Genomic DNA, 15,358 nt, shown 5'->3' with positions numbered 1-15,358 from the left:
CTACTGGCTCCCTTGCTCAGCAATCAGGCAGATTGTGCTGCATGATGTGTGCTGAACCCTCCTTTTCTCTGACTGCCCCCTCCTCCCTGTATGGTACTGGAAACTATCCCCCTCCTACTGATTTCACTGCTCAAATGATTTGGCGCAATGCTGGCAGCTTCTCTCCTCGGTGTGCCACACACGCCCTATGTGACCCCTGGATCATCCCGCCAGTTCCTGGATCACTCTGCTGCCTGGCTTTAACTTTTCCTATCCTCTGAAATAATTACTCTGATTATGGGTGACTTTAAAGAGGCTCTGTCACCACATTATAAGTGCCCTATCTCCTACATAAGGAGATCGGCGCAATAATGTAGGTGACAGTAATGCTTTTTATTTAAAAAAACGATCTACTTTTACCACTTTATTAGCGATTTTGGTTTATGCTAATGAGTTTCTTAATGCCCAAGTGGGCGTGTTTTTACTTTCGATCAAGTGGGCGTTTTTCAGAGGAGTGTATGACGCTGACCAATCGGCGTCATGCACTCCTCTCCATTCATTTACACAGCAGCATCGCGTTCTTACTAGAACGCGATGTGCAGCCACATACACAGACATTAACGTTAATCAAGTGTCCTGATAATGAATATACATGACCTCCAGCCTGGACGTCATGTGTATTCAGAATCCTGACACTTCTGAATCTTTTCTGTGAGATTTCCAGCAAGGGAAACGAAATCTCGTTTACTTCGTAATCTCGCGAGATTACACGTGGCTTGCTGTAATCTCACAGAAAAGATTCAGAAGTGTCAGGATTCTGAATAAACATGACGTCCAGGCTGGAGGTCATGTATATTCATTATCAGGACACTTGATTAACGTTAATGTCTGAGTATGTGGCTGCTGTGTAAATGAATGGAGAGGAGTGTATGACGCTGATTGGTCACTGATTGGTCAGCGTCATACACTCAGTACAACGCCCACTTGGTCGAAAGTAAAAACACTCCCACTTGGGCATTAAGAAACTCATTAGCATAAATCTAAAAATCGCTAAAAAGTGGTTTAAAATAGATCGTTTTTCTAAATAAAAAGCATTACTGTCACCTACATTATAGCGCCGATCTCCTTATGTAGGAGATAGGCCACTTATAATGTGGTGACAGAGCCTCTTTAACATTCACATTGATAACCCAATCTCCTCATTTGCCTCTCAGTTTCTATGTTTAACCTCCTACCTAGGCTTTAAACTTACTAATTCTGCGACACATGAAGAAGGACATTCACTTGATCTGGTCTTCTTCCGGATCTGCTCAGTTTCTTACTTTATTAGCTTTCCTCTCCCGCTCCCTGACCACAACCTTCTCTCCTTTACTATCAAAAATTCTCTGCCTCCTACGGACATATTTACCCATGACACATACAGGAATCTACATGCCATTAACACTCAGCAACTTATAGACAGTCTACAGTCCACATTGTCCCCCATCTCTTCCCTCTCCTGTCCCAATCTGGATGCCAAATATTACAATGAATTTCTCAAATGCCCTGGATGAAGCAGCCCCCCTACGCTCCGAACCACTAGACACAGACCTTGGCACATGCCTAAATCTAGTTTTCTTCAGCGGTGCCCAAGGTGTGTTGAACATCTGAAGAAAATTTAATATGTCAGCAGATTTCCTCCATTACAAATTCATGCTCAGAACTTACAACTCTGCCCATCACCGCGCCAAACAAATCTATTTCACCTCTCTCATCTCCACACTATCTGATAATCCAAAACAACCCTTTGATACTTTTCACTCCCTCCTAAGGCTTCGTTCACATCTGCGTCACGGCTTTGATCATGGGTACTGTCGGAACCCTGACAACGGAACCCTTGCACCATTTGCACCGTATCCGTAAGATTGAAATCAATTGTGATGCAAATGGAAACCTATGGTTTCCGTGTGTTTTAGTCAGAGTACCGCTGACGGAACCCATGAAGGAAGCCCTGACGCAGAAGTGAATGAAACCTTAGTCCTAAAGTGCAGATATCCATCACAGATCTCAATGCTGAAGACCTGGCCAATTATTTTAAAGTTAAAATTGGCAACATCCGGCATGATATTATCTCCCAGTCCCCTAGTAACATCGATCCCCTTCCCTTCAACACCTCCTCTTCTTAACTTTCAGCAATTGATCCAATAACCGAAGAAATCACTCGGCTCTCCTCTCGTCCTACAACCTAGTGATCCTTTTTCATACCACTTCGTCCAGTCCCTCTCCCCAGCTGTCACTGGTCACCTAACTAAAATATTTGACCTCTCTCTTTTTTCTGGGATCTTTCCCTCCTCTTTTAACCCCTTAAGGACGCAGCCTAGTTTTGGCCTTAAAGAGGCTCTGTCACCAGATTTTGCAACCCTTATCTGCTATTGCAGCAGATAGGCGCTGCAATGTAGATTACAGTAACGTTTTTATTTTTAAAAAACGAGCATTTTTGGCCAAGTTATGACCATTTTCGTATTTATGCAAATGAGGCTTGCAAAAGTACAACTGGGCGTGTTGAAAAGTAAAAGTACAACTGGGCGTGTATTATGTGCGTACATCGGGGCGTGTTTACTACTTTTACTAGCTGGGCGTTGTGTATAGAGGTGTCATCCACTTCTCTTCACAACGCCCAGCTTCTGGCAGTGCAGCACTGTGACGTCACTCACAGGTCCTGCATCGTGTCGGCACCAGAGGCTACAGATGATTCTGCAGCAGCATCGGCGTTTGCAGGTAAGTCGATGTAGCTACTTACCTGCAAATGCTGATGCTGCTGCAGAATCAACTGTAGCCTCTGGTGCCGACACGATGCAGGACCTGTGAGTGACGTCACAGTGCTGCACTGCCAGAAGCTGGGCGTTGTGAATAGAAGTGGATGACACTTCTATACACAACGCCCAGCTAGTAATAGTAGTAAACACGCCCCGATGTACGCACATAATACACGCCCAGTTGTACTTTTACTTTTCAACACGCCCAGTTGTACTTTTGCAAGCCTCATTTGCATAAATACGAAAATGGTCATAACTTGGCCAAAAATGCTCGTTTTTTAAAAATAAAAACGTTACTGTAATCTACATTGCAGCGCCTATCTGCTGCAATAGCAGATAGGGGTTGCAAAATCTGGTGACAGAGCCTCTTTAAGGCTCAGAGCCCATTTTTCAAATCTGACATATTTCACTTTATGTGGTAATAATGTCGGAATGCTTAAACCTATCCAAGCGATTCTGAGATTGTTTTCTCGTGACACTTTGGGCTTCATGTTCGTGGTAAAATTTGGTCGATATATTCAGTGTTTATTGGTGAAAAATTGCAAAATGTAGAGAAAATTTTGAAAAAATTGCATTTTTCAGAATTTAAATGCATCTGCTTGTAAAACAGATGGTTATACCACCCAAAATAGTTACTAGTTCACATTTCCCATATGTCTACTTTAGATTGGCATCATTTTTTGAACATTCTTTTATTTTTCTTGGACGTTACAAGGCTTAGAACATAAACAGCAATTTCTCATATTTTTAAGAAAATTTCAAAAGCCTTTTTTTTAAGGTACCTCTTGAGTTCTGAAGTGGCTTTGAGGGGCCTATGTATTAGAAACCCCCATAAAACACCCCATTTTAAAAACTAGACCCCTCAAAGTATTTAAAACAGCATTTAGAAAGTTTTTTAACCCTTCAGGCATTTCACAGGAATTAAAGCAAAGTGGAGGTGAAATTTGCAAATTTCATTTTTATTGCTGAATTTCAATATTATTCCATTTTTTTGTGTAACACAGAAGGTTTTACCAGAGAAATACTACTAAATATGTATTGTCCAGATTCTGCAGTTTTTAGAAATGTCCCACATGTGGCTCTAGTGCGCTCGTGGACTAAAACACAAGCCCCAGAAGCAAAGAAGCACCTAGTGCATTTTGAGGCCTCTTTTTTATTAGAATATATTTTAGGCAGCATGCCAGGTTTGAAGAGGTGTTGAGGTATCAAAGCAATGGAAACCCACCAGAAGTGACCCCATTTTGGAAACTAGACCCCTCAAGGAATTCATTTATGGTTGTTGTTATCATTTTGACCACACCGTTTTTTCACAGCACCTATTTGAATTGGGCTGTGAAATTAAAAAAATGATATTTTTTCCATTAAGATGTAATTTTTGTTCAAAATTTCTTATTTTCACAAGGAATATAAAAAAACACCCCATTTTGTTGCCCAATTTGTCCTTAGTGCAGCAATACCCCATTTGTGGTGATAAACTGATGTTTGGGCCCATGGCAGGACTCAGAAGGAAAGGACCACCATTTGGCCTACTGGAGCTTTTCTGGTGCTAAGTCATGTATGCAGAAGCCCCTGAGGTACCAGTACAGTTGAAACCCCCGAGAAGTGACCCCATTTTAAAAACTACACCCCTTAAGACATTCATCTAGAGGTGTAGTGAGCATTTTTTCCTCACAGTTACTGTGTAAAAGATAATGCGCTGCAGATGGTGCAGAGTGAGATTTGCAATTTCCTATACATATATGCCATTTCAGTGTCCGATATATTGTGCCCAGCATGTGCCACCGGAGACATACACCCCATAAATTGTAATGTGGGTTCTCCCGAGTATGGCAATACCCTACATGTGGCTGTTATTAGCTGCCTGGGCACACGGCAGGGCTTAGAAGGGAAGGACCACCATTTGGCCTACTGGGGATTTTCTGGTGCAAAGTCATGTATGCAGAAGCCCCTGAGGTACCAGTACAGTTGAAACCCCCGAGAAGTGACCCCATTTTAAAAACTACACCCTTAAGACATTCATCTAGAGGTGTAGTGAGCATTTTGTTCCCACAGTTACTGTGTAAAAGATAATGCGCAGCAGATGGTGCAGAGTGAAATTTGCAATTTCCTATACATATATGCCATTTCAGTGTCCGATATATTGTGCCCAGCATGTGTCACCGGAGACATACACCCCATAAATTGTAATGTGGGTTCTCCCGGGTACGGCAATACCCTACATGTGGCTGTTATTTGCTGCTTGGGCACATGGCAGGGCTCAAAAGGGAAAGATGAGGGGGATAAGCTGTGCGGAGTGCATCAGGGTAAATTATAAATCAATGGATGTATGGTAAATTTTAAAACAATCTATTATACAGAGCCCTGGTTTTTCGGGACACGTGTCGCATTGGTATATTGAGTCCTTCCTTATCCCCCTCTTATAGCACACTTTGCACCTCTTTTGACTCTTTCCCTTTCCACCGGTTTGGGGAACTTCTCCTGGAAAGTGTTGCCCTGGTACGATGCGTGTGGCCCCGCTTCCAGAAGTACTGGGTGCCCCTCCTTCCTGGTCGCAAAAAATTAGGTTCTTTATAACCACCTCTTGAAATTCCAGGAAAGTTCCCCTCTGGCCTGCACATCGACGTAGCACGTACGCATTGTACAATGCCATCTGTATGATGTGCACGGCCAGCTTCTTATACCACACCCTCTATTTCCGCATAGCGCTGTAGGGCTTCAGGACTTGATCTGACAAGTCCACCCCTCCCATGTACCTATTGTAGTCCAGGATGCAATCTGGTTTGGGGGTCTCTGTACTGGTACCTCGTACAGGTACATGGGTACTGGTGTGGCCATGTATTGTTGTCAATACAAGGACATCTCTCTTGTCCTTGTACTTGACACACAATATGTTGCTGCTAGAATGTGCCCTGCTCTCACCCCTTCTTAGTGTTTGCCCAAGCAGTGTTTTAGGGAGGCCTCTAAGATTTTTTCTAGCAGTGCCGCATGCCGCAGTCCTTCTGGAAGCGAGGCACTTGAAGAGTGGGACGCTGGTATAAAAATTATCCAGGTAGAGGTGGTAACCCTGGTCCAGCAGTGGGTGCACCAAATCCCACACAATTTTTGTGTTAATTCCCAGTAAGGGGGGGGGGGGGGCATTCTGGGGGCTGAATACTGCTGTCCTTCCCTTCATATATCCTGAATTTATATGTATACCCTGATGCACTCTCGCACAGCTTATACAACTTCACGCCATACCTTGCCCTCTTACTTGGCAGGTACTGGCGGAATTGAAGCCTCCCTTTAAAATGTACCAGGGACTCATCAATGGAAATACACTTCTCGGGGGTGTATGCTTGGGCAAACCGGGCACTGATATGGTCTAATAAGGGTCTCAGTTTATATAAACGGTCAAAACTGGGGTCATCTCGGGGTGGGCACTGCTCATTATCGGCATAATGTAGGAAGCTAAGTATTGCCTCATAACGCATCCTGGACATGGCCATACGGTACATCGGGGTGTGGTATAGGATGTCCGTGCTCCAGTAGGTCCTAATGGATGGCTTTTTCAGAAGCCCCGTGTTCAAGAGCAGTCCCCAGAACTTGCCCAACTCTGCTGCGTCTACAGGAGTCCACCTCTGGGATTGGGCATAAAAGGAGTTGGGGTTCTTGGTGATATACTGTTGGGCATATAAATTAGTCTGGGTGACCATTAGCTCTATAAAGTCATCAGTGAAGAAGAACTTGAAAAAGTCCATCTCACTGAACCCTGCCGTGTTAAATTTGATCCCTGGGCTGCCCGTGTACTCAGGGATTTGGGGTTCATAATGGTCTGGTGTGGGCGTCCAAATGGGGTCACTTCGCTCAGGGGTATCACTTGTTGTGGGGTCACTTCTCTCAGGGATTTCTACTATGGTGGTGGTCCTGGGGCGTCTCCTAGGGGGTCCCTCCTCTTCATCGCTGGATGAGGAGGTAGACAAATAAAATAGTGTATCACCATCCGACGAGTCTGTGTCGGAGGCCAGAAATGCATACGCCTCTTCAGCAGTAAATGTCCGTTGGGACATGCTTGTTGTGCTAAGACAAAATTTATATACAGCAAAAAAATAAATCCCTAACTGGGAGCAATAGGATAGCACAACTAGCACAAATGTGTGTTTTGTTTTTAGAGAGCAAGTGGACTTCCCTGACACTAAAGCTAACTAGGGCGAGGGTTCCTAACACTAAACCTAACTAAATTTTATGTGGACTTCCCTAACGCTAAACCTAACTACGGCGACGATTCCCTGACACTAAACCTATCTAGATTATTTCAAGCTTCCCTGACACTAAACCTAACTACGGTGACGGGTCCCTGACGCTAAGCCTATCTACGGTGACCGATTCCTGACGCTAAATTCCCTGACACTATACCTAACTACGCTTTTTGACGGTTCCCTGACACTAACTAACCCTAATACTAAACTAACCAGTTAAATTGTCAAAATTGGCTAAACGAACTATTTTTTTTTTGTTTCTTTTTTTCTTTTTATATATTTTTTTTTGTTTTATATGTTTTATATAGAAAAAAAATGAAAAAAAAATCCCCAGGGACCAAGAAATGTGGTCCTGAAGACTGAAAAGTGGTCAGTGATAGGAGATCACTGACCAAAAAACGTGGGTAGAACTCAAAGAGGAAGGGAACAGGAGTGGGTAGTGGATGGGGTGGTGGGAAGCAAAAAAAACTTTGTTTTAGAAACTTTTTTTCACTTTTTTAACTTCTTTTCTCTCTGACTCTCTGCTCACAACCGATCTCAACGCCTCGCTAACTCCAACAGGGCATTCAGGGCGGTTGCCGCAGGATGTGAGGTCAGAGAGAGGAAGTGAAGAGAATGATCGCTGCTATTGGCTAGTTACTCACTGACTAGCCAATAGCGGCGATCGGCGAGGCGGGACCATAGTAAATGGTCCCGGCCCATTATGCTGTGATAGCCTGCTGTCAGAAACAGCAGCTATCACAGCTCATGAACGCGCCGAGCGCGCGCACCGCTGTGCTCAATGAGACCGATCGCTGATATTGGCTAGTTACTCACTGACTAGCCAATAGCGGCGATCGGCGAGGCGGGACCATAGTAAATGGTCCCGGCACATTATGCTGTGATAGCGTGCTTTCAGAAACAGCAGCTATCACAGCTCAGGAACGCCGGGCTCGAGCACTGCTGTGCTGAATGAGACCGATCGCTGCTATTGGCTAGTTACTCACTGACTAGCCAATAGCGGCGATCGGAGAGGCGGGACCATAGTAAATGGTCCCGGCCCATTATGCCGTGATAGCCTGCTGTCAGAAACAGCAGCTATCACAGCGCATGAACGCGCAGGGCGCGCGCACCGCTGTTCTAACTGCAGGACGTACTATTGCGTCATGGAGCGCGAACGATACAGCTGCCATGACGTAATAGTACGTCAAGGAGCGGGAAGGGGTTAAACATGCCATTATAAACCCATTACTGAAAAAAAACATCTCGACCCATCCTTTGCTACTAACTACCGATCTGTCTCTAATCTCCTATTAATCTCTATGAATATGTTGGCTTTATATACACAGAAATGTCAAGTAAAGGCACGTCACTGCCATTTCGCGTCCTCCAGATGATTTCTCAAGGCCTTAAACAAGCGACTGGAGGATGCGAAATGCCCGTAGGCCAACTGTCATGTGTATATCTCCCGTTTTTACCCGCCTCAACTTTGAATAAAGAGCTCAAATTGATCTTCGAGGGGTGAGTGCCGTGCCTTTACTTGATATTTCTGTATATTTGGAGTTGACACTTTGCACGCAAAGAGCACCGCCCTGTTAATCAGCTGGAGTACCACAGAGCCCAGCAGCGTGTACATCCCAGAGTATTATCACTAAGTGGAGTAGTGCCAACCTGAATTCTTTTGTGTTATGAAATCTTTATATAAAGATTATTATTTATATAATTATTTACTATTATTTATATTACTATTATGTCTCCTCCAGCTCTCTATGGTCTGGTGATGCGGCGCAGACCAGCGACCAGAGTATTCACAGCGCAGAATAGGGGGTGGCCAGCTTATAAAGGGGCAGCTTCCATAGACTATAAAACGTAGGAAAATCTGTCACAGAAAAATTCGGTCTGTGTGTTGGGCGAGATTTTAAAATCAGCCAAGTTTTCACACAATGTTAATAGAAATATCATTGCATTCTGTACCACTGTATGACGAATGATCATGCGCTTAATGAGATTTTACAGACAGCAAACATTATCCTGGCTAGCTGTACTGGCACTACAGAAGCATCACAAAGAAAAGCCGCTTACAGATACATTAGGTTCATGTTTATGAGTGCTTTCCTTGGCATCTAGTTACTCCAAGTAATTGAATTTATCATGACGTTGTCAAGTATTGATCACTCGATACGAGCGCTCCATGAAAAAGTCTATGGAGAGTAAATGAGAACATTATAGATTATGTGAGACACTGCTTCAATAGACTGGAGACATAAATGACTTCTGTTCTGTCAGGTATTTGTTCGCAAAAGAGAAAAGTTGTAACAGCGAACAATGAACTACAGCAGCGCACTGTCCAATCACAGGTATAAAGGACTAGATCATGTTTTGGTGGGGCCACTAAACAGAACAATTTCTTTGGCGGTTCAATTCGATATGTTTTAGAATATTAGTGTTTTTGATTTAGTTATAGATGGACAGAGAGTAGATAGATAGATAGAGAGATAGAGAGATAGAGAGATAGAGAGATAGAGAGAGAGAGAGATATGAGATCGATAGATAGATATGAGATAGATAGATATGAGATAGATAGATAGATAGATATGAGATAGATAGATAGATAGATAGATAGATAGATAGATAGATAGATATGAGATAGATAGATAGATAGATATGAGATAGATAGATAGATAGATAGATAGATAGATAGATAGATAGATAGATAGATAGATAGATAGATAGATAGATAGATAGATAGATAGATAGATATGAGATAGATAGATATTATTACTCAATTGTAACACAAACCTAAAATATAATTTGTATTAGGCACAAGCCATTAGCGGCGATTTCTCCTTCACAAACCATAACATATGAAAATTGCATCTGGAATACAGCAGCTACTTCATATGACGTAAATGATTAAACAGTATTTTCTATTGAATTTATAACAATGTAACCACACAATAGTGTTATGTACCTCTAGAAATTACCTTTTTGTACCACTAGGTGGCAGACAAGGAAGCTCTATCAAGCCAAAAGGAATATGAATGGTTGCAGGTGCCCAAGCGAAAGATTGCTGAATATATATATATATATATATACACATATAATATACATATATACACACACACACATATATATATATATATATATATATATATATATATATATATATATCCAGACGTAAATCCAGCAGCACTCCGGTAATCAAGGTGAAAATAATGTGGTTTATTGTGCCAACATGGCAAGTGCCAGGGGCGTAGCTAGGGGGGGGGCAGGCGGGGCATGTGCCCCGGGCGCAATTTAGAGGGGGGCGCCACCTCCTTCTGCACTATAATTGTACCTGTGTCTATAGGACACAGGTACAATTAGAAGCAATGAATGGCCGGGTACGTTCCGTGCCCGGCCATTCAGCGCCTTTCCACGAGTGAAGCGACTGGTACCTTTTGTACCAGTGAAGCTTCCATCGATGAAAGGTGCTGATTGACAGGGAACGTCATCCTGCCTAGCCAATCAGCGCCTTTCATAGTCATCCTGCCTAGCCAATCAGTTCAACCCCCAGGAGACCTGCCCAGAAGAGAGCAGGTCTCCGTGGCTGCCGGACGGCGTGGGAACGGGATTTAGGTGAGTTTGAATAGTTTTTATATTTTTTTTATTTTTAATTGTAATAAAAGTGTGTGCCATTATCTACGGAGGGGGGACTTTATCTACAAGGGGGACTTTATCTACGGGGGGACCTTTATCTACAAGGGGGACTTTGTCTACACGGGGGGGGGGGCTTTATCTACTGGGGGGTGTCTATCTACAGGGGGGGCTATATACTGGGATAGGCTATCTATGGAGCACCATATACAGGGTGGGCTATAGCTACAGGGGGGCTATATAGTATATGGCCCCCCTGTAGATATAGCCCACCCCTGTATATAGCCCCCCTGGAGATATAGCCCACCCCTGGAGATATAGCCCACCCCTGGAGATATAGCCCACCCCTGGAGATATAGTCCACCCCTGGAGATATAGTCCCCCTGTAGATATAGCCCACCCCTGTATATAGTCCCCCTGTAGATATAGCCCACCCCTGTATATAGTATCCCACAAATAGCTCCCCCTATAGTGCTCCACAGAAAGCCCACCCCTGTATATAGCCCCCCTGTACATATAGTCCACCCCTGTATATAGTGCTCCACAGATAGCCCACCCCTGTATATACTATATACAGGGGTGGGCTATCTGTGGAGCACTATATACAGGGGTGGACTATCTAGCAGAGCACTATATACAGGGGTGGACTATATGTACAGGGGGGCTATATACAGGGGTGGGCTATCTGTGAAACACTATATACAGGGGTGGACTATCTGTGGAGCACTATATACAGGGGTGGACTATATCTACAGAGGGGCTACATACAGGGTTGGGCTATCTGGAGCACTATATACAGGGGTAGGCTATATCTACAGGGGGGCTATATACAGGGATGGGCTATATATACATGGGGGCTATATACAGGGGTGGGCTATCTGTGGAGCACTATATACAGGGGTGGGCTATATCTACAGGGGGCTATATACAGGGTTGGGCTATACGTGGAGCACTATATACAGGGCTGGGCTATATCTACAGGGGGCTATATACAGGGGTGGGCTATCTGTAGAGCACTATAGGGGGAGTTATTTGTGGGACACTATATACAGGGGTGGGCTATATGGGGGCACTATCTACAGGGGGCTCTATGGCAGGCACTATCTACAGGGGGCACAGTGTATGTGTGAGACACGGTCTATGGTGCTATTATAATTAGAGGTGCAGTGTATGGCGCTATTATATTTAGGGGCGTAGTGTGTGGTATAATGAGAACGTTATCTTTATTTATAGGTGCAGAAATGTTGGAAAAGTGAGAAGCTGAAGACATGTGAGCGGCAAACTGCAGAAATGGGCTGTGACCGGGAGAAGTCATCATAGAGGTCTGGACCGGATGGAGAAAAAGAACTAGAATCTGAGACGTCACCGGTGAGTCACCTAATGTAAATGTTCATTCTGCCTCTAATCAGTAATGTAGTCACTGTATGATCTTCAGCGAGATGGTGGTATGATTGATAGGATTTATTTTTGTGAAACAGCATCTCCCAGCATATCCTTACCATTGTTCGGGCCATGCTGGGAGCTGTCGTTTTACGCCGTACATACCTATACGGAAGGGGTTGCACTAAATTGAGCTGTATTTGTGCTGGTGCTGTATATTGTACTGAGCTTGGTTCTGGTGTTGTGTATAGAACCATATTGCTTGTAAAATGTACAAATGTTTTTATGCTTGTGTTACATAAAAATAAATGTGGAAAAGAAATGACACGTCGATTGGTAGAGAAAACAAACACGGCGAGGGGGAAAAAGGTTGGGGGGGGGGGGCCAAACTGAATCTTTGCCCTAGGTGCTGGAAAACCTAGCTACGCCTCTGCAAGTGCAACGTTTCCGTCCCACCTTGGGACCTTTTCCAAGGTGGGACGGAAACTTTGCACTTGCCATGTTGGCACAATAAACCACATTTTTTTCACCTTGATTACCGGAGTGCTGCTGGATTTACTTCTGGATATCTACATTGTCTTTGGATCAAGACTACTAGCTGGCACCCTTTATTATTGGACTTTTTTTGCTGGAAAGCTGAGTGCTGCTGTCTCTCTCTTCTGGTATGTAATATATATATATATATATACACACACACACACACACACACACACAATATATATATATTTTTATATATATATATAGTTTGAAGTTGATGGACCTGTGTCTTTCTTCAACCTATGTAACTATGTAACTGATGCATAGAATATCTGCTGATAGAAGTAAATTTCGAAATTGCTGGAAAACCATTTTCATAATTTTACTGAAGCAAACTCCAATGCAGAGCTATGCTTTTAGATTTATAGAATTAAAAAAAAGTTAGGCTTATTATTCAAGCTTCAAGTAAAAAAAACTCCTGAAAAAAAATAACATTAAACAATGGTGACACACATCTAGGTACAGTATACAGATTCCTTCATAGAGCAGGTTGCATTTAACTCTGCAAAAAGATTTGTCACCCGTTATTGCAGGATTACCTGTTCTGTTTTTTGCGATGTTCCCTGTTGCAGTTTTCAGACTCACTGCCACTACTGGTATTACAGCGTGATCGCGACCTGAAGAATTGGACAACAACAAGATATTAATAGAGAAATTTCATTTAAAGCAGAAACAGCAAATTCCCAGCCCTAGGCCACATACATACATCCGTATTACTGCTCTGTACCCTTCCGAGTTATACAGGGCTATAATACTGCCCCCATAAAAATCTATGGGCCCAAGCTGTACCTTCATATGCCATATTCCATATTTATAGAGTATCCGTAGAGAAAATTGTGCCTGTGCCATGCTATAATCGATCATTATATCTTAGGGAGAGTATCTCTATAATACGGAGTGGTATGATTAAACTGGAACCATGGCGACAGGTTGTATTGAAGGGATTTATTGATGCGCTAATCTTTAAAAAGTACCTGTCATTCTAGAATATGAAAGTCTGACATGGAAATGGTTAATGCAGCCCCCAGATAATTTTGATTGGAACATTTCTTAAAGTATATGATCCACAAAAACATACAAAGAGTAACAAAAATGATGCAAATAGCAAGTGCCAAATGTACTATGAAGGAATTTATTACGACTGGCATTTCATACGCCAGTCTTCAAATACAGAAAGTTGGAGTTCAGAATCAACACATTTATTAAGAGGCAAACGACTCTCAATAAATGTGTCACATTTTTTCAGTTAATTGTTGCGCAACGACCTTGGCCGTGCACCATCTATTCCCCCCTTCGTATCGTTAATAAAGAAAAAAAGAAGTACACTCACCTCACAGCTAATCTTTTTTTTCTCCCCACTAGGTTCACTCAAGACTCCCTCAGCATGCTGCGGCTCATACAAGGTCAGCGTCAGACCCGCAGCACTCAATGTAATCAGGAGGGCCAGAGGGAACCCGAAGGGGAGAAGAGGACCTTGCTATGCCCCACAGAGTGAAATCTACGCCAGCCTAGACTTCATGCCAATTTACGCTGGTGGCGAGGGTGGCGTAAAAAGGATAGAATTTGCGATTTGCAACGCAAGTGGCAAATTTTTAGCCACTTTTCTATGCCAAAATATTTTTTTCGTCCCTATCATCCCAGTTTTGGGGCTTTTTTGCCAATTTCTAAAAACATTTGGAATAAGGGGCGTGATCAACTATTTGAATATATTGATTGTTTTAAATACCATAAAGGACTTGGCTTATATGAAAAGGAAAATGTGCCATATCGATTGAAGGCCGTGCACCAATTTGAAGAATTTGTCGCAAATGCCAAAAAGTGTTTTAATATTATATGGTCGTCAATTATGACATTATTAATAACAGTGGGGCATCTTTCGATAAGCTTTCTGACTTCTCACATTGGATACGTACTGAAAATATGCATTCAATATACCGGAGGTTATAATCATTAACACAACCGCTTATTATACATAGAAAAATGTTGGCACCACAATGCTCATGTCAATCCTGCATGATATATTCTGTACACACACCTCCTTCTGTGCTTGAGATCAGAATCCTCACCACTGTTCTGTCCTTTCCTTTTTTAGAATACAATACATAATTATAAAATTCAGAATTATACAGACATATTTATAAATTACAAGATATTAACATTATACATTTTAGTAAATAACCCAAAAAAAGACTACACTTAGGCCCCATGCACACGACCGTGCCTGTAATCACGGTATATAATTACGGGCACGGCCGGCCGTGTACAGTTGTCCGCATTTGCGGTCCGTGCCCCCATTATAAAGTATGGGAGCACGGTCTGCAAAATAAAAAAATAGGACATGTCCTATTTTTTACAGGAGGTTTATACAGCACCTTCTCGTAAATATATACAGGAAGGTGTCCATCGGCCATAGAAATGAATGGCTCCATAATTACAGACCGTAATTACGGTCCGTAATTAAGGACGAAATCTACGGTCGTGTACATGGGGCCTTATCTGCAGTAGGCAAGATGCACACTGACACAATCCATTTACATAACTTTACTGCCATAAAATGTTCTTACTGCTATAACTGCCATCATGGCATGGGAAGTAGTTTAACAACAATAATGAGAAATTTTTAAAATATGTATAATATCATAAGAAAAATACAAAAACACAAAAGTTGGGAAAAGCTCACTAGGTTTATGTACAGTCAGTGATATAGTTGCGTGTGTATATATATATATATATATATATATATATATATATACACACGCACATACACAGGGGGTCTGTAGTCCAGTCAGCCCCATTAGAAAGCAGGGTGCATTAGTG

At 42.7% G+C, this 15,358-nt stretch overlaps 1 protein-coding gene across 1 annotated transcript in view; it reads right to left on the bottom strand.

The window, feature by feature from the left end:
- Positions 1-15,358, bottom strand: part of EPB41L4A (erythrocyte membrane protein band 4.1 like 4A) — a 317,566-nt gene that overhangs the window by 38,046 nt on the left and 264,162 nt on the right. The window contains exons 16-17 of the mRNA XM_075836702.1: positions 14,577-14,624; positions 13,081-13,158 (exon numbers count right to left, since the gene is read on the bottom strand). Coding sequence (XP_075692817.1) covers positions 13,081-13,158; positions 14,577-14,624 — 126 coding nt within the window. The remainder of the gene's footprint in view (positions 1-13,080; positions 13,159-14,576; positions 14,625-15,358) is intronic.

Source organism: Rhinoderma darwinii, chromosome 1 (genome assembly GCF_050947455.1).
Source record: "Rhinoderma darwinii isolate aRhiDar2 chromosome 1, aRhiDar2.hap1, whole genome shotgun sequence".
NCBI lineage: Eukaryota > Metazoa > Chordata > Amphibia > Anura > Rhinodermatidae > Rhinoderma > Rhinoderma darwinii.
The sequence above is the reverse complement of the archived record's forward strand: the minus strand, read 5'-3'. Positions and strand labels throughout refer to the sequence as shown.